General features: G+C 35.4%; 1 protein-coding gene across 2 annotated transcripts in view; it reads right to left on the bottom strand.

Annotated features, from left to right (window-relative positions):
- Nucleotides 1–12,886: 12,886 nt before the first annotated feature.
- LOC139971542 (thyrostimulin alpha-2 subunit-like) overlaps nt 12,887–21,234 on the bottom strand; it is a 14,650-nt gene continuing 6,302 nt past the window's right edge. For both annotated transcript variants that reach the window (XM_071978108.1, XM_071978107.1), the window contains exons 2-4: nt 20,687–20,816; nt 17,266–17,444; nt 12,887–15,239 (exon numbers count right to left, since the gene is read on the bottom strand). In XM_071978108.1, coding sequence (XP_071834209.1) covers nt 15,147–15,239; nt 17,266–17,444; nt 20,687–20,804 — 390 coding nt within the window. In that variant the 5' untranslated portion in view covers nt 20,805–20,816 and the 3' untranslated portion in view covers nt 12,887–15,146. The remainder of the gene's footprint in view (nt 15,240–17,265; nt 17,445–20,686; nt 20,817–21,234) is intronic.

The raw sequence follows: 21,234 nt of genomic DNA, 5'->3' as shown, positions 1-21,234 counted from the left end.
TTATTTTAAATTTATTTTTATTATTATTATTATTTTTATATATAGCCCATTATACCGACGGCCTCCAATGCGCTTTACACGAAACAAAATGAATATACAACTACAGCATACTAGAACAAAACTTTAAGATGCACAAAAGGATTGAAAAAATACAAGGTGAATAAGTGAGTTTTTAAGATGCTTTTAAAATTGTCTATGGTATGGGTCATTCCTAATGTGGGTGGGAAGAGTGTTCCAGAGTTTGGGGGCCGCAATTGAAAAGAACGCTCACCGTACGTCCTGGTTTTAATTGTTGGTGGCTTTAGGAAGAGTACCACTGTTAAACATATTTTACTGTTTGTCTGGACGGTATGACAACGGTTTGTGGCCCTGTATTGACGGTGTATATTAACCGTGTATTGTACGTTGGTGGTATGTAGGCCGCTCATTCTTGGACAGTACATTGATGGTTTATGGATTGTGTATTAACATCATATATTACAACGACAAAGACAATATTCCCACCTGGCACCACCCGACACCACCCGACACCACCCGACACCACCCGACACCACCCGACACCACCCGACACCACCCGACACCACCCGACACCACCCGACACCACCCGACACCACCCGACACCACCCGACACCACCCGACACCACCCGATGGATTGTGTATTAACATCATATATTACAAAGACAATGACAATATTACCAGGACTTACAAGGATCATCTTCCGATCTTAAAAGTATTACAAATTAGCCAACCAAAAAATAGACCTTGTTAGAGATGTCTTATTTCTGTTGATAGGAAAATATGAAGTAGAAAAGAATTTCTTACAGTAAAAAGCCACTGACGTTAATATTTTGAGAATCAAGAAATGATGTGAGCCTTCGATCATAGGAAATAACCTTTTCATTTATAACATTATTAAACTCACGAAAGCAGACCCTGCAGGAAATATGTAAATATATTGATTGGCAAGGAAAACATTGAACGGTATTTTTGGTACGTTGACGATTATCAACGAATATGGATAGCAGATCTCTTCATTTTTACTTTCCTTTTACATGATATTCTAAAATTAGACTGGAGAAAGCAAGAAACATAATAATAATCATGTTGTTTCATCTAGTGTAAACATCTGATATATGGTATTAATTAAATTTCGAAGAGTTTCATTAAATTATAAATATTAAATTATAAGCTTTAATAAAATACGTTTAAGGTATATAGTTCTATATACAGAAGGTTCATTAAATAGAGTCTACCTCACAGATTTGAGTATTAAACCGTACATACATTAGCGTATAGCAACGGTTCTTTACATGGGGCGGGAGCAGCGCCTGGCACCACCTGGCACCACCTAGCACCACCCAGCACCACCTGGCACTACCTGGCACCACCTCGGGTTGTGAAGCTATGGGTATAATATCACATTTCTTGCCAGAACTAGTACAGTATAGTCTTCAATAATTTCCATATTTAACGGATGATTGCGACAGAATATGTCACCAGCTGGAACACAAATTTACCCTTGGATCTCACCAGAGTACTTATACCGGCCCATGGACTCCACGCATGAGGCAAAAAAGTGTTTGCGATTAAGTATTTTTCAAACCATGTCTTTGTGCATTATGGAAAATAAAATACCGATGTACGCCATTTTAACCAGTCTCTCAACAAAGTGTGTGGATATTCAATATTTCAAATATGTGGGGTGCGTGGTGGGGCTGAGCAAATTGTAAATTTTCCTGACTGATCGGTATGGTAAGGGTATGAACCTCCATAGAAGGGCATCCTGTGCCACAATGGATTGATCTAATTATTCCCCGACTGAATGGAAACAAAATCTCCTCCGGGGAGGTGAGAACCCCACCCCCTCCCCCATTCTTTACATACGCCGCTGCCTACAGACCAAGCACAGAAGTATTTGGTAAAACATTCGAGCATTATTACTTCAAATAGGATATAATATACATAATTTACTAGTTGTCAAAGTTATATGGTATTGAATTTTATCTTTGAATGCTCTTTTGTCTTAAGGAAGATTTCATAAAAATAATTTAGAGGTGAATACAATAACAAATGGGGTAAGATTTAGATACATTATAGCCACACATTCATTTATTTACAAATATTGACTGTGACATATCGAAAACTAAGTTTATACCTAACTTCCACCTACATGATGGTTCCACCTGAATGATGGTTAATAATCATGTTAATCAATAACTTCAATAACTGTCGACCTATATCCGTCGGACGAGCATAACGCAACACTGCCCGCCATGAAGGCGAATTTTTCCCCACTTGTTTTTTGTTGTTGCAGCGTGTATACCTGGGAACGGGAAATCTGATCTTGATATACTATCATGTGGATTATTTTCTTTATAGATTTAATGTCACCATGGGCATCAAAGTGATTCCCTTCTTAAACACACACACATGTTTGTATTACATTCAGACCGAGGACCCCATTGTATTTTCCATTGTTCAAATCCACGTACAATACTCCTTAACAATACTCCACACAATTCTTCCGAGGACGTGGTGATTCTTTTAGGAATCACAACCGAGGACCTGGAATTCTTTTGTTCAAGTCCTCGGTCAGATAGAAAAACAAACGCACACACACACGGTACGGACTTCGGTTCGTGACACGAAGATCCGGGGTTCGATTCCCACCTTCGCCTGATGAGTCCCAAAAGGACGAAACCGGTCGTGAAGTGGGATTTATTCTGGTGTGTTATTCTTTATTGATTTACTATATATATATATATATATATATATATATATATATATATATATATATATATATATATATATATATATATATATATATATATATATATATATATTTATATATATATATATATATATATATATATAGATATATATATATATATAGATATAGATATAAATATATTATCTTTGGCATGCACGCAGGCACCCACACGCACACACGCGCTCACCCACACACACACAGAGTATAACATAACAACAACAAATGGCATGAGGAAGCATATACATACATAAACTTTGCCTACAACCTTTAGTGTCTTTAGTGAATACTGAAACACTAATGTTTATTAAGGTCAATTATGTAACAAGGGCAATCGTACAACAGAAATTCCCAGTCGATATATTGTAATACCAAAGGCTAATCATGTGAAAGTAAAAACAAAAAAATGACAGCAGGGAGATGATAAATGTTTCAAGTTTCTTTATGCAATTAGACTCTTCGCTTAAGACAAAGCTTATAATTGTGCACAGCAATAAATTAGAACTCTACCGTAATTTCAGGAGGAGGAGGAAGTTTTGACCCATTTGTTTAAATAGTTTTATTTAGTCAGGCGACTGGTAATGGTATATATTATGTTACGGTGTATATCGCAGACTGTTTTTCTCCGTAACGACAGGTAAAAGGTAAGCAAAAACACCTTTACAAGGACGGAAGTATTCTTAATATTAAAAGACCAATTAATTTTAATTCTGTGGGTGGATCAGTGATATAGTTTCTCTCATGTGATCTTTTTTGAGGAAGAAAAAGAGGCGGAATTGTATTAACTTTCATTAATTTCAGCATATTCTCATTGATCAAGGGTAACCCATTGTCTTATCTTTTGTCTAGGCCTTTAATTATATTAAAGTGTAGGATATATCGAATAGAAATACACTCCTGAGTTTATTTAAGGGTAACAATTATTACTTAAGACACGAAATATGATTACAGGAGAGATTGCAAAGAAAAGACGAACTCAGAATCGAGAAATATATTAGTATGGTAAGAGAGGGGGACAAGGGGTGGGAGGGAGTGGGAATATCATTGTAAAATGAATTAATATAGTTTTACAGAAAGTGTAGGATGGGCTGAAACGAACAACAACAAAATACCAAAAATATGGGAAACAAATAAAAAGTAACATGGGATAAAAATCTTAAATCTTAATCTTAAATCTTGAAATCTTAAATTTAATGAATGTTGATCAAAATAGAATTAACCATGATTCAAATAAAATATCCATCTATAAATTTTTTAACAACGGAATATTAATCAAAGAATCATTTCTTTTAAAACTCAAATTGAATGAAGCAGAAAATAATATGAGGTTGAAAGTATAACAAAGAGTTCAGGAGAGTGTTAACCTAAAGAATGATTGTGTATGAACCGAAGAAACAAAAACACGAATGAGACGACAAGGTGGTGATTGATGAAGATTAGATGGTGGTGGGGAGGGGGGAGGAGGGAGGGCAGGGGAAGGTTGAAGGAGGGATTTTTTTATCGGGATACTTTAGCTCTTGAGATATGATGATACGAAAGCCGATGTTCTTAAAACTACACCCTCTCCCCTCTTTTCCCTATCTCCCTGCCCCCTCCCCTCCCCATGCACACACACGTACACGTTTAGATTAATAGTGCGGTCAGAGTACTATAAGCTAATACATTAAGTTTCAAATGGAATTCATAACCAACATCTCCAATTAAAAGTACGAATTTGAAAAGTTATATCAAACAAGCTATATTAGTCAATCATTATTGAAGAATCAATATAAATAAATAAATAAAAACGTAAAAGTGAATAAGAAGTGACAACATATCGTCATATTTCTGTTGTAATATTTTAGAAATACGAAAATAGACAGACTTGTACGGTTAACTAAACAGAAGTCTTTCCAAACAAATAATATATTACCAGGGGTAAGTGAAAGAAGGAGCAACCTTTAAATAGAAACCCTTCATTTTCCTTTCATTTTCAGAAAGTGCAACAACTTTTATTTTTGCAGATACATACAGAGTATTTACCCCGAGGATATTTCGAACGAATGTCTCGTAAACGACAGTACATAATTAAGTCATCCAAAAGTGAATAGTTCCCCTCAAAAAACCATTCGATTTGTGTTAAGGATGTTATACTAAGATTGCTAAACTTCACATTAGTTTATTGTTAATTTTAATCTGTGAAAACAATAAAATATAACATAAAAGGACGTCTATACTTTTACTCAGTTTGAATTCCACGCATTATCAAAATTATCTGTAGTCTATAATTAATAGAAATTATTCACATGCTGCTACGATATAACTACGCGTTCAAAATTCAACAATATCTGAAAACTTATCGAAGAGAAAAGTTTTAGCAGTCTAGTATTTTAAATCTGTTCACTACAATCACGATAATAATACGACTCAGCGCTTTTAGAGATATCGAAATAATGCACCGCTTATTATACAGGTCAATGCTAGAGTATGAAGTATATATAGTAATGAGAACAGTTCATGCAATTAAAAAGAACATAAATGTTGATCATAAACGTATAAACTTTGGTTTTATTAAGAAAAGAAACGCACTTCTAATGTGAATATTTACGAGTATTTATGCATGTTAACCCAATAATGTTCAATTATTTCTCTTATTCAATGTGAGTTCTAGTTCCCTTTCTTTCGAATTACACCAACGTTTGCGTCATTTGGCTACGTAGATGTTATAAATATATGTCAATATCTAAAGACTTCCCAAACGAGGTCCCCCAATAACGTTCAAGAAATGAAAGCATCTGCTCAAGTTTTTTTTTTTTTTGCTCTTTACTTTACACGGTCCTGTATTTTACTTTCAAAGTGTATTTTGTACTCTATAAATGGAACGGGAAGGGGAAGGTAATGTCGTCTGATTGATATTTATATATATAAATATATATATATATATATAAATATATATATATATATATATATTTATACATATATATATATTTATATATATATATTTATATATATATATATATATATATATATATATACATATATTTATACATATATATATATTTATATATATATATATATATATATATATATATATATATATTTATGGTGGATGGGGAATGAACTCTTCTTCAGGCAGTAGGCTACGAACAAACATACAGTTTTCGAAAAAGTAATCACAACAAAGGTTTTGAATGAATGGATGAATATATGAATGAATGTATGAATTAATGAATGAAAACATGAATGTATGAATGAATGAAAATATACACGAATGGAAGAATGAACGCATAAATTATATGTGATTTAATACAATTAAGATAAGTGAGCAATTAATTGTTGGATTCGATTTTCAAAATTTCTTCACCTCGACTTTTTTTGCTCTTTACTTTACGTATTCGATATAAAAGTTGGCTTGTCAGGCAAATGACCCAAAAATATTATTTGATATTGACATCAAATAATGTCTGCATTAAATGTCAGTAACTGACAGCACAGCTTTCTCTACAATTTTGGCTGCGGAAGTTCCCTTTAATGGCGATTACTTACACGTATGAATTTTACAATTTAACGTGAATGGTGAATCATCTCAAACCAAACACCAAAGACATGTGACATGAACGTTTACATGTAAATTTAACACGCCTTCTCGAACATTGTTAATGAAAACGTCACATTAAAAAAAAGATGGCGCACTTTTGAAAAACGAAACATCTTACGAAGATGAATTTCACACGTAGCGTATACATCGAAATTTGAAAGTTCTGGACTTAAAGAGATCGTCGAATTTGTCAATTTATATTTCATTTTAATATGATAACTTTATGAATGTAATAACACCTTAATAACACCTGTTCATTTACATACATCTAATAGTTAATTCCGAAAAAGCAATTGAAACAATTGACAGACAAGGACAATGAAAATGATATCATATCTTTGCTCTAAAGAGGCTGTGAATATGCATTGTTTTACCACGTAATGTAGAACATTTCTACTAATTCATCACACAATCAATTTCTGTTAATAAAATGTCAATTTGATAAAAGGAAAACATGTCATTGTGACCCCTTTTTTTTATTGATTAAACAAGAGAAGCGAATGAAAATGTTTAAGCACGCAGTGATTAATATCTATTTATAAAAATAACTTATTTTGAAACTATTTTACATGAAGGAATGCCGTACATGCTTCATCCATGATAGTTCCATGATTAGTCCTCGACTTAGTTCCATGGTGCGTTGTCCATGATTTGTCCATGATAGGTCCTTGATAATATGTATAAGATTGGTGCATGATTGGCTAAGAAGGTAATGGTAGGTCCAATATGATATGTCCTTGAAAGGTCGATGATGATCAGTCCATGATCGGTCCATGATAGCTCCATGAATAGTCCTTGACATAGTTCCATGGTGCGTTGTCCATGATTTGTCCATGATAGGTCCTTGATAATATGTATAAGATTGGTGCATGATTGGCTAAGAAGGTAAATGATAGGTCCAATATGATATGTCCTTGAAAGGTCGATGATCAGTCCATGATCGGTCCATGATAGCTCCATGATTAGTCCTTGACATAGTTCCATGGTGCGTTGTCCATGATTTGTCCATGATAGGTCCTTGATTATATGTCTATGATGGGTGCATGATTGGCTAAGAAGGTAAATGATAGGTCCAATATGATATGTCCTTGAAAGGTCCATGATGGTCAGTCCATGATCGGTCCATGATAGATCCATGATGATTTGTCTATGAGAGATGATCAGCGTATAACCTCGTATGAAAAATAGCCAAACTTGTTTTATAAAACAGTCAGAGAAAACCGGCGTGTAGAATCAAAATGGTGTTGCTATACAAACTATAGTTGCAGCAAGGTTTTCTCATATTTCATTTCAATATTTTAGAATTTTAGCCGTAATATATTATAATGTAATAAACAAGTAATATTTTGAGTTCTAGTCATGTTTCTATAGCTATTCGGATGTTTCAAAGATGGTCACCTTGAAAATGAGTTATATCTCTGGAATGCTCCTTTAAGGCTAAATTGATGATGACGTCATCTCCTCATTGCAGACTTAATGTTAAAGTTAATCAACTGTTTTATTAATTCCAATAACTTTACCTAATGATTTTCTTTTAAACGCCATATAAACAACAGAGAAGAACAACTGAATGAAATTCAATATCATTTGCCTTTCACCGATTTGTTTTGTGTTTTTTTGAGTTTTGTGTTTCATCTGAGGAATGACTTTTGATTGATGAGCCTGAGATGTGGTATGGTCATTTCTCAAAGAAAAAACAGAGAGTTGTACAATACACCCTGGAAGAAGAGCATTGTTTTTTAATGGTCTTTAACATTTTAAAATTAATTTTGTGACTGAAGTAATCCTTTCATATCGTCATATCGGGAACAAATATTAAAAGGGACAATGTCATCACCATGTCCACGTGCCACCATTCCAAAATGCAAGAATTTATTGGCTGAGAAATGGGTCATTTTGGGCGGTGTTATCAAGTTTACTGAATTCTTGCTGCAATGTGGGTTAATCTCTGCTTGTGACTTACATGAAAAGACAACTCCTGGAATATGATAAGATAAAGGAAATTTCGTCTAATAAGCAAACGTGTTGATACAATAACTACAAACTTGACTGACATCACCCTTCAAAGAGACGCGTCTTTTCTCAGTGGATGTTTGCCCTTTCTAACGGAGGACTATATCTAAAACTGATATTAACATATCTATCAAGGCTGTTATTGTGTGGGCTAGGTGCATGTTACTATATATGTTCTCAGACAAAGAATGGATACTAAGAATATTTCCTCCCGTACGATTTCCAACCCTAATTAACCATATACTTCTGGTCTGAGACTCACTGAGGTTTATCAAAGTGTTAACCTCCACCCTCCCCCACCCCTACCCATCCCACCCCGTATAAAGTTTAAGTTCTCTCTGTTATCAATGCCACTATCGTTCCTTATATTCCATCATGATCTTGCGCCCTCAGTAATTATTCATGTTAGAAGAAAATATATAATAGTAGTTTCGTCATAGTTACGTAGTTTCCTTGCTTAAATTTTGAATCTGTGTAAGTCCTACATCAACCAGTTTATTCACGACGTACATGTTTGTTTGAAGCCTTGTCAGTCAGCCAAAATCAAATATACAAAGAAGATCAATAGAAAAATTAGGAAGTGTCCGTTGAAGCTATTTACGTTTTTAGAAACTTGTACCGAAGCGAAATATTTTCATCAAAGAAAATTGCAAAATTTGACCTTATAATTACAATTTCATTTCATTTATTGACCGTCACAAGTTCAGGTTTTACGTAATGTTTGTTTATAGACAGTTCAATGAACTTGATCATGATCTTTTTGTTATTCTGATTTTACTTTTTCGACGACAAAAACAAAACAAAACGCGAATCAATTTAATCAATTTAACGGTTATAAAACACAAAGCCAAACTTAAAAGGTTTTTATCATCTCACATTGTATTGTCAATTCCGTAAAGACGTAATCATGAAGACAAATATTTATTGTCGTCATGACGATATTTAAAAATACGAATAAAAGTAGCCCGCTAAACATAAAATCATCTTTGTAAGTAAAATATTACGTCATACTTAAGGACTAACCTAATTTAAAAGCTTTAAATTTGTACTTCTTCGGTTTCAGTTTTCCTTTTGTAGTCTTTTTTCTTTTGGGGTGTAATTGACATTGATTCGGTATAATAGTTACCGTATACCGATTCAGTCTGTTGGGAATAACAATTTGTTTTTGAAAATAAAACAGGAAATTAATCATACTTTATAACTGTTTGTATCTAAATCTCCTTCTTAATGATATAAAAAATCACCCCAAACAGTACATGTTAAAATTGATCAGGAGAGTTCAGTGTTGTAAATGAAGATGAAATGGTACCCTAGATTGGAAGCTCGTGAAAACCATTTCATGATAGGACAAGAATTGGTGACTTCGGCAAGACTGGAAATAAGTATGTGTGGTTGAGGGAATAAGGGGCAGCGGGGGGGGGGGGGGGGTTGGGGTTGGTAAGGGTGTGGATCGTTGTGGATCGGTAGGACTACAGTGGCAAATGTTCCGGGTCCCTCACAATAGCAGGATATCAGGGACAACGTGAGAGGTGAGGCTGATCGAGCATGCACAGAGATAACCGGTAGACCTTTTAACGAAGGACTCAAAGTCTAATGATTGGTCCTCTCGCCTGATTACGTCATGCTCATGTATGAAAGTTGCGTTTGATGTTGGAATTCATTCTCATATTTAATTTGACCCTGCATATGAATTATTTTACGAATGAACAATAAGTATTTATTATCAGTGTTATCATTTAATCATCGAAGACAAGCTAGAGAGTTACCCTAAAGAACAGTCCGCAAAAAAACTCCATGAAAAAACAGCATTGCGATCACCAATCCTCTGTTGATTCATCAAATGAAAGACTCTCGCAATTTGACAGTGTCGGTGTATCAGGATGTATGTGTAAATGTACACCGTTTTGAAATGGTAGGACATTTTCCCAACATCGATTATATCAACATTGACGGTTTAGTTTGGTATAAAGAGAACGAAATTACGACATGAGCGGTCTTTATAGGTATAAATCAATGATATATCACGTTATAGCAAATCTTACATCAAATGTGACTGCCATTTTCGTGCAATAATTCTCACATTCCCCCCAAAAAACGCCTTTTGTTGTCGAAAATATATGCAATTCCAACCGCTTGTATGGACTTGATTTAGTATTAAGTTCCTTTATTAGCTATTTTTTTCATTTACAACTTGTCTTTTAAATGTGTATTTGGAAATTGTTCAATTGACAGAAAGGTCAAGAACTGGTCAGCTCGTTACTTCAACTCCGTTAATTATCAGATGGAAACTCTTTTATCGTAAGAGCTTATAGATGTAGCTATCGATTTTACAAACAGGAAGTGCGTTAGTGTTCTTATTATTTATAGACAGATCTTAGATTTATAAGATAACAAAATAAACACGTCACTAAGAAAGTAATTAATCTCTCGACCTCTGTCAACTTGTTGACAATAACCTTATTTGCTTGGTTCTATATATTTTATATAAATTTGTGATTCGTGGCTATTGGTCTATAATACATATGATGAAATGAAGATCCAATTGTTGTGAGAGAATTTGGAGGAAAATCTTTTGTTTAGAAGCTGGTAGAAATTTTACTGATATTTAACGGCTTAATATGAGTTCGATTCGATAATTGAGACTTTTCAGATTCAATTCTTAGAATTGACAAATCGATGGAAAAAAGAACGTGTCAAATTTTAACCTCAGAATAGGTTGATTTGTTGAGGTTTTGACCTTTTTAAATAAAGTGAATCCATTTGTGACTGATGTGGGAGGGGATGGGGGGGGGTGGGGAGGAGGCGGGCGAAAGTATCCACTATACTAAAGATCTTATAGTCAATTAGTAGAAAAACGAACGAGAGAGAGGGAGAGCAACAAAAAATTAAATAACGCTAATGTCCATTCCATTAGCCTAAATTCTTGGAAACGTATTTCTATAATGATGATAAATAGGTTTTATATAAATTATAAACAGCTTAACCTAGATATAATGATTATATGGTCTTAACACAATCTTCTGGGATAAGCTACCGCAACTTAGTACCAGACAATAAATGATTGTTTTATGTTAATAATAAATTGGTTATGTAACCATGGAAATGGAAACACAACTTGATCAAGAACATTGTTTCATAAGTATGATTAAGTCACAGGTTTCGAAATGATAATAATAGTAATAATACATGCAATATTAAATATATAATATAATATTTCAAAGTACTCCCCCAACTCAAATTCAAATAAATTTTCGATTATTGTAATTTTAGCTTGCTTCACTACCGTCTCTGTAATGTTCAACTTGATAATCTGTATATAGCTAAAGTTGCCGCTCAATTTGGAAATTAGTCACAGTTGTAAATTTGAACGTTTGTTTCTTGTAATAAGAAGTTTATTTCATCGTGCATTGAAGGAGGCAGGTGTTGCTTTTGATTGGTGATAATATTTTGGAGTTATTGCAATAATTTCATAATTGTTTATCATTGCACTAGCCAAACTGACCCTATTCTTAGCCGTATAGTGAACTCAGCCGTATATAGGACTTGATGTATTGGTCCTGACTGTATGATTTCTCTTGGACAAAGATAATAAAGAATGACGTTAGGGCACACAATTAATATTTCATATGTTTTGGATCGTTAAAAACACTGTTATCAGTCAAGGTTGAATTTCTGAACCGCATTAATGTTTTTTTAATAATGATCCTTATGAACAGCTGATACTCATCAATTGAAGTGGTTGTACTACTCAGCCTAGTACACGTACAATTTATCCAGTGGCTCCATTAGGGGTGTAGCTAGACATTTTTTGGGGTGGGGGCAATGCTTTCTAAGGGGGCAGGCAGAACCTTTTCTCTAAAAGCAAATTCCAACGGCTGTTTTTTCTTGGGGGGGGGGGGGGTTGGAGAGGGGTACCGACAAATATTTCGGGCTTCCCTCCGGTAGCTCCGCTTCCCATGCAATGTTTTATAAATTTGCCAGGACAAGTGGTGTTGAATCTCATCCTAGGCTGTTATAATTGTTGTTCATATGAAGTTAAAAGAACTTGTTTGGCTGCTGAGTTATTATAATTGAGCAAACACTGGATTAACATTTCTATTGAAGGGGTTTCTTATGTGCGTGATTTCAACTTCTTCTGGCCCGGGTTAGAAGTTAGAAGGGTTATAATTCTCTGGTCACTTCCACCGTAAAGCTTCTGTTATAGATGTGTTCTTAAAGGGTCTTTCCATTAGTGAATATGATCTATTACAATCGTGACTCTAGCCACAGTATAGGCGGTGCATTGTTATTGCATATGCTTTTGAACTCATTGCCAATGCTAATTGCATTTCGATGCAATGTAAATGTATTGAAATATTGTTTTTGAAATGCATCACCGAATAGTATCGAAGATGTATCGAAATCAACGCAAAGGTCTGACTAAAACTGTACAAAAACTACATGTTTTGAGAAGAGATTTCGAGGGCTGGTGGAGTTACCTTATATACAATGATACAAATGAAATAAACATAGTCGTATACAATTAGCCTTTATGACTTTATATACATATATTGTATCTCATCTCATATATTGTATCTTATCTTATATGTTGTATCTTATCCATCGACTGTCAGCAAGTGCATACTTTACATAAAAAGTCAAGTAAAATCAATGGACTACTGAAACGATTCTCTGCTATAATCTTTTCACGAAATTGTTACATAAAGTTAATAGGTTAGGCAGAAAGAACAAGTCCGTGTAAAAGAAACATATAACTACAATCGAGCTTGCTTTTATTACAAACATTGTATCATACATTTACTTTATCTGTAAACAGTTGGTCCAGTCCGGTTTGGACATAACTTCCCCTGGACCCTTCTTTTAAGTTTTCATAAATTCATTGGTACATTCATGTGTGCATGGAGAATATTTCTGGTGAGCGGAAGCTCTGGCCTGAACTAGTCTCTACCAGGTCATGATCTTCTGATTAACCCAGATCCCGGGAATATGCACGCTGACCCCCTCCCTCTATCCAGGCCAATCTGCAAAAGTGTACGACTGCTATTTAAAGGGTAATATCAAAACAGGCATTTTACCCTACGGCTATAAGCAGGATAATCTTTAAAACCTATACTTAAACAGATGATGTCTTCATTTTAAGCAATATAGGTTAAATATCGTGTTAATTCGTAAGCCTAAACTTATTCAAATACAATTCTCGGCTGACAGTCTAATGAAGAAAGCGAATTGTAGACTCAGCGTGTTAACTTTATAACACGACAACACGTCAAAAGTACAATTTCTGTCGATTTGCCAATTTACGTACAACGCAATAAGTCGACAAGTTTCGTCATGATGTCACGTAAGCTTTACTTCGTCAACTCGAGTTACTCTCTTAAATTGTGTAGATACACAAATTTCAATCTAAACGTGAATAAAAAAATGACATTGGATTTTTTGTCCTGATGTTTCTGTCCAAAATAAAGGTTGATCTAAAGGAAAGTCACGTGGATGCATTACGATTTTCTTAAAGAATTGACAATTTTGTGTGAAAGATTCATTTCTCCGACGAAATGTGAACAGATGCACAAAGAGGAAGACACTCTCATGGATTGGTCACTGATTTCAAACCATTGATCAAAACTTTGATCGATGAGAATGAATTATGACTTTATCAAATTAAAAGATAGTTACATTCGTTACATATCTTATACTTACACGTGTACATTATAACGTTAGAACTGTCGACATATTCAGGCATTCAAATCAGACGTAAAATTAATCTCACCCAAGTAACAAATATTAAAATTTCATCGATTGAACGTCACTTCTCTGCACCAATATCCGTATTTGTCTGATGATTTTGTCATGGAAGTGGGAAGTGAGGTGTGTGGGTGGGGGGGGGGGGGGGAGGCGGGTGCGTCCGTTTTTATCCAAGCTATAATTTGATCTGGAAATTAACTTTTTGAGTTGGAAACAATCAAACTATCTGAACCATCGTTAGTTCTTACCTCAACTAGATGAAAATTATTGGTAAAATAATTCATGCCTTATGTAATGTCTGCTTTTCTACCTTTCAAATGATTGGTGCAACATAAATGTGCCAAGGTTTCGCAAAGTATCACAGGCACACCTACACACGCACACCCACACGCGCGTACATGCACTTTTCAAAACTAATCAATAAAACTGATAATATACTGTATATGTTATCTATGAAGACAACGTTATTAACGGAAAGAAGTATTAAGTTTGGCTTTTATTTTACTTCACGCTACAAAATAGATTTGACCTCTGTTTTCATCACAGTTGATGCGTAAAATGACCATTGTCGGACCACATGAGCATAATTTCACATAATCCTCTTCATATCTTCCATATCCATAGTCAACTTGGACGTGATGATGCAACGTAGGGTTGATGGTGGGGTGGGGGTGGGGGGGGGGGGTGATGAGACACGGAAGAGGGAAAGGTGAAAAGAAGGGAGAAAGCAATCGAACGAAATCCCTTTTGGGTAAGATACATTAATATCACAATCAAGCAATAGCGGTGCCTAGTGTGTATATTGGACAAATCGAACGATTGTCGATCAAAGTTTAAACTTTTATGAGACAGCGATAAGAATGAAAACAAAAACCCTATGTTGTAGTCTTCTTTCTATCTATTTCGAGAAATATATGTTAATTTCCATAAACTTGTCTGTCTCGACCACCTCCACCGCAATGAAGCGATTAACTTCCCATGCACTGAATCGGAGATCTGTCATTTCTTTCTACCTTTATGGAAAGTTGATCGTTCCCAGAATTAAGGTCAAAGTTCACACAACGAGCAACTGCACTCGGCCGCTGACTTCATTGTTATACTACGTTGTTGGTTATTGATGCAATTCAAAACGACATTTACCTAAAAATCAAATACAGAAAGAAAAGGGAAAAAAAACAGTTTTCTTTTAACTTATGCTATCAAGCATATATTCTTTCATTTAGTAATTGGTTGAGGGCCTAATACATTACCGCTAATGTTGTTTTGTTGTTGCTAAGAGACAATCAAATACGATACGTATTTGGTCAGTACGTTAGTTTCTTTATTATTATCGAAATTGTTTTTATGGGACTGTTTATAAGTGTATATTTGAGCGGATTGGAGTAGTAACGATATGATTAGATAAGAAGTATTTTGTGTACAATGCATAAGCAAATGTTATCACCGCCTTAGCATAGTTCTTTCCATCGTTATACATCAGTTATATAGGCTAAGTGGAAATTTGCTGGTGTGTTGATCTTTATAAAATTTAATATATATATCTGTCATACCACTTGCTACACATTCATTACTATAGGCCAACACATAGTTCTGGTTTGACCTATAACCTTTTTTGGAAGATGGTGTTTTCCGTTTAATATAGTCTATATGCATTCGTATCCGTCTTTGTTTCTTTCACGATTACTTGTATAACAGTTTATTAATTTCCCTTATTGTCAAGTTTCACAAATCATAACCAGGTTAAAATTAAATTTGAAAGACAACGAAAGGAGAATTTCCGCATCTATTCCACCCCTAATCTTATACTATTTCTCTACACCGCATTATTGCAGACAATTTTATATCAACTATATGTAATAATAAGAAAGGTCAAATATCTTATATTTTATCACTGCGTGGGACTTTTATATATGTATATGATATAGATGTGGGACAGGGTATAGTGAACATCTTGCAGAAAATGCAAATGTCAGTTGAGAGTCTTGGTTTATTACAACCCGAGAGATATTTGTGCGGAAGTAAATAAAAACTGTAACTAGAAATGTAAATACGACCCTCCAGTGACTGGTTGTATTTCATAATTTTATTTCATATACTATTTATATATGATTTTGCAAAGTCACTTGATGTTCAATTCGTCCAACAAGGCAAAAATTATCAACCATCATCTAGCCATTTTACTGAATGAAAAGCAACAAAAGTTTTCAGTATTTCAACTAGCTACTGATTCCTTTATGTATATAGAAGAACTAAAATTGTTTTGTTCAAGGGTAACGAAATTGTCAGCTAGAACATCAACCTCATCAATAACTTGTTCGATCATAGACTAATCCAAAACCTGAAATATTATTGAACGTAATTTCTCTTCTGTCTTCGCAAATTACATCACCAGTTTACCTTACCACCACATCTTACCACTCCTGTTAACCACATCAAACAGCCTCACCCCTTCTCTTGGATCCTTTCTAAGAACACTTTAGATCTTCCAATAAATTGCCATCAGGTCCCAAGTTCGAGTCACTCCAAGATTAATGTATGTCGTCCAGTTACAGAGTTGTTGACAATTGACAATTCATCATCATGGGCGTTAAAATATGAATCTAAGAGATTGACTTCGGTCAGCTTGCGGCTTTGATAAGCCAATGATGGCTTCTTCTCTAGTTCCTGCTTGCAGGAGGATCTAAAATACATACGTATACATACCCAATCTGAACCCTCCTTCCGCTGCCCTTCTATCGTACCAAGTGCTATTGTAATAATCATGCAATAACTGGTTCGAATCCTGTTCTCGGTAACTACTAATAATTTCTTTCCTTTTTCATATTTTGTGTGTAATCTCCCTGTCAGCTTTTTGCTGAGTGTTCATCCACTTATAAGACAGGACGAACATAAACCTTAACAAACGATACATTCTAACCATTCTTCCAATCTTTAACCTTTCCTTAAAATAAAACATTGAATCTGCAGACGAAGAATCACTATTGTTCTAGATCTAAATAGAAGAGTAAACATGTACCCTCCTTTTCTGATCGGGAGAGCAACTATAAAGGTTTCACTTTTCGCTGAAACTCGCCCACTCGCCCACTCGCCCACACCCCGACCAAACAAAAAGGAAGAGAATGTGTGAAATGATGGGTCATATTGTTGATAATATCTTAATACTTACATCGTGAGTTCTAATTATTGAACAGCAAGTCCCGGTAGTGATGACACGCTGTCGTTGGTTACTTGTAATATATCTTTCATAATCAGAAGGATAAGAATATGACAAACAGAAACCTCTACAAGCGTTGACTGGGACGGTAGCGGTCCGACAGTTGTCTAATTCTATCAGTTTTGCAAAACCTAAAAAGAGAAAAAAATGAATATATCATGCTAAATATTATAGATACGGAGTTATAAACTGAACTGTGTAAAAATTAATACTAGGCATATTTTAGGTATGTGGATAATGTTGTATCTATTCCGATATTTTCGAGATAATAACCACTATATTATGTTTATAAGTCTGTAATGATCCGTCAAGGTCAATTTGATGACGTCATCGGTACCTTTGGTCCAGGTCAAACTCTTAATATTGATCTGTAGTTGCTATTATGACTTCAAAGAACACAACCATAAATCGTCTTTTCAATTTCTGGTAAATAACAGACACAGGAAGGTTGATATGAACACCTACTTAAGTCTGGCAAGTCTATAATATATATCAAGGGCAAAGTTTTTCAAAAATCTTGCTGTTTTGAACTTTACAATATTTCAATTAATTTGTCCTTTAATAAAAGGTGACGAGTTGGCGTTATTCATCTGTTAAACCGTCAATATACTTTGGATTAAAGGTTTTTAAATGGTGTGGGGGTTTGGTCATCGAAAAAAGAGAAGAAGATTTGTAGGAATCTAAATTGAATCACAATCTTTTTTTCAGTTCATCTCCATAGTCTGATAATGGTTGCTAACACAAATAGACGCCGTAAGTTATATAATATCGTGACCAAAGCAAGTTTTTGTTCTGCAGTCAAGGGCTTCATAAGCATGATAACACCTTCGGTCGTGACGACTGCGATGTCCACTCCTTATTTGCTGCTGCATAAGTGACTGATCGCTGTCAGAAGTTATTTTAATATCGAAACAAACAAAGCTACAGTTTTCCACAGTAAAATTGGTCTTTTTAATATCTTTAGATGTGTCAATATTAATGATCAGTGCTTCATCCGCGTGGATGATTTATGTTATAATTTGACGCATCAAGTATAAAATATTTAAGTTTGCTTTTGTTTTAGTAGTCATTTTTATTTCAAGTAGCTTGTGATATTATCTTCGGACATCTCGCAGGCATCAGTTTCCTTTCTCATTCTTCACCATTATGGTTCACTTGGGAGGTAAGCATCTCTCTTGTATTCCTTGTTGTGTAAGAAATTGACAGCATCATATTAAACCAAAGAGGAATTAAATAAAGAAAGGAAGAAAGAAAGAAAGACTATAGAACACTGCTAAAGGTAATGGTTTGGCGGAGGGCCTTAGCAATTCTTCATTTATAATGAAACCATAGTTTTGCAAGTAAGAATCGAAATGTCATGATGTACCTAGCAAGAACATCAACATCCTATATAATAATATCATAATGATCTCACCATGTTGGCATTTATTATTCCAACTTTGTCGATATGATCTCACCATGTTAGCAAACATTAATAATCTCGGCATATTGACACTTGGGATGACATCATATTTGATCGACATTTGATCGACATAACATCTTTTAAGGAACTATTTTATCATTTCAGACGATATTAGATGTTCAAGCACTTGAGCAGAAAGGTGACGGAATCTTGAATGTCGATGAGAGAAATGAATACATGAATGGAAAACAGATGGGTGAAATGATTGGCAGATGAATTAATTTAATGGTCGGTGATATGGATGGAGGGAAGGACAGATGGATGAATGGATGGATGGACGGGTGGGTGGAATGCAGATGGATGAACTGATTTGGTGAGATGGATGAATGGATGGTCGGTGATATGGATGGAGGGAAGGATAGATGGATGAATGGATGGGTGGAATACAGATGGATATACTGATTTTGAGAGATGGATGAATGGATGGTCGGTGATATGGATGGATGGAGGGATAGATGGATAGATGGATGGATGGACGGGTGGGTGGGTGGAATGCAGATGGATGAACTGATTTGGTGAGATGGATGAATGGATGGTCGGTGATATGGATGGATGGAGGGATAGATGGATGGATTGATGAATGGATGGATGGTGGAATGCAGATGGATGAACTGATTTTGAGAGATGGATGAATGGATGGTCGGTGATATGGATGGAGGGAAGGATAGATGGATGAATGGATGGGTGGAATGCAGATGGATGAACTGATTTGGTGAGATGGATGAATGGATGGTCGGTGATATGGATGGATGGAGGGATAGATGGATGGATTGATGAATGGATGGATGGTGGAATGCAGATGGATGAACTGATTTTGAGAGATGGATGAATGGATGGTCGGTGCTATGGATGGAGGGAGGGATAGATGGATGAATGGGTGAATGGATGGGTGGAATGCAGATGGATGAACTGATTTGGTGAGATGGATGAATGGATGAGCGGTGTTATGGATGGATGGATGGAGGGAGGGATAGATAGTAAGATGTGTGATAGACTGAGTGTTGCCATAATCTAGATTGGTCATAATACAACAACACCACTCACATAATCGACATGGCATATGCAAAAACCGAATGATGATGATGATGATGATGAATTTAAAATGGTAGGGTCACGTCGGTGATACTTGGCCTTGACCTTGCCAGACAATCAAATCATAATCATTCACCTGAGTTACCATGGATGAGGGAAATACGGATGGGTGAATATTGGATGGGTAGATCGATGGATGGACGAGTGGATGGATGGGTGCATGCATTTATGGATGGATAAAATTTGGATGGATGGATAGATGGGTGGATGAAAGGATGGATGGATGGGTATATAGGTTTACGGTAAGCTAAAGATAGACGGATGGATGGAAGGATGGATGGGTGGATGAAATTTGAATGGATGGATGGATGGATGGGTGGATGGATGGATGCATAGATGGGTAGGTTTATGGTAAGCTAAAGATAGACAGATGGATGGAAGGATGGATGGGTGGATGAATATTGGATGGATGGATGGAGGAATAAATGGCAAAAATGGACGAATAGATGGGTGGATGGTTAAGTTTATGGTGAGCTAAAGATAGACGGACGGATGGACGGATAGACGGGTGGACGGATGGGTGAGTGAATGTTGGATGGATGGTTGGATGAAAGGATGGATGAAAAAACGGATGGATGGTTGAATAGATCGGTAGATGAATGCATGTATTTGATAGATGTAGAATGTGACCAGATGACTGACGGATGAAGGAGTTGTTTAATGGACGGAATGTTGGATGGTTGGAGGATGGATTGATAGATGAATGAATGGATTGATAAAATAACTCACTGAGCATAGATTTGACAATTTAGTAATCTTAAAAATCGGATTTACAGTGTAAAGCCACTAAATATCACCTACGGGTCACATGTTACTTACCTACAAGATGGCATCCCGGTTGCTCCCATGATGGCGTCGTGCCATCGGCGTCGGAACAATAAAATGACGTTAGTAACATGTACGTAACCAGAAAGGTCACTTGGATGTCCCCGTTCATGTTACAAAATACCTGATGAGAAACAAAGAGTAGAAACAAATTTAAAACGAATTACCTAATTAAAAGAGAAAAGAAAGAACACATTTCCCCTTAAATCTTAGAACCGTTAACAATGAGTTCTGGTCTTAACCGGCCACCTACTTCAAACGTCTTAAGCAATCAAGGTTAAACTATGCACAAATTCAATAAGTGTCCACCGTAAGATGAACTATTTTGACGGCATTTTATTCCATCGGGATGTGGAAGTTTATATCTTTTAAGATCATACACATCTAAGCAAACAAACTTACCGTAATGCTGCTGCATTTTGCATTGGGTTGGGATATTCACAGGTAATTGAATACCAGTAAATATATCAATTCAAGAGATATACACGGTACACAAAAGTTTACGTTATCACTGTTAAGTATAAGAGAACTCATGGAAAATT

This window comes from Apostichopus japonicus, chromosome 8 (assembly GCF_037975245.1).
Source record: "Apostichopus japonicus isolate 1M-3 chromosome 8, ASM3797524v1, whole genome shotgun sequence".
NCBI classification, from domain to species: Eukaryota; Metazoa; Echinodermata; class Holothuroidea; order Aspidochirotida; family Stichopodidae; genus Apostichopus; species Apostichopus japonicus.
Note: the sequence above shows the minus strand (reverse complement) of the source record. Positions and strands in the feature narration are given on the sequence as shown.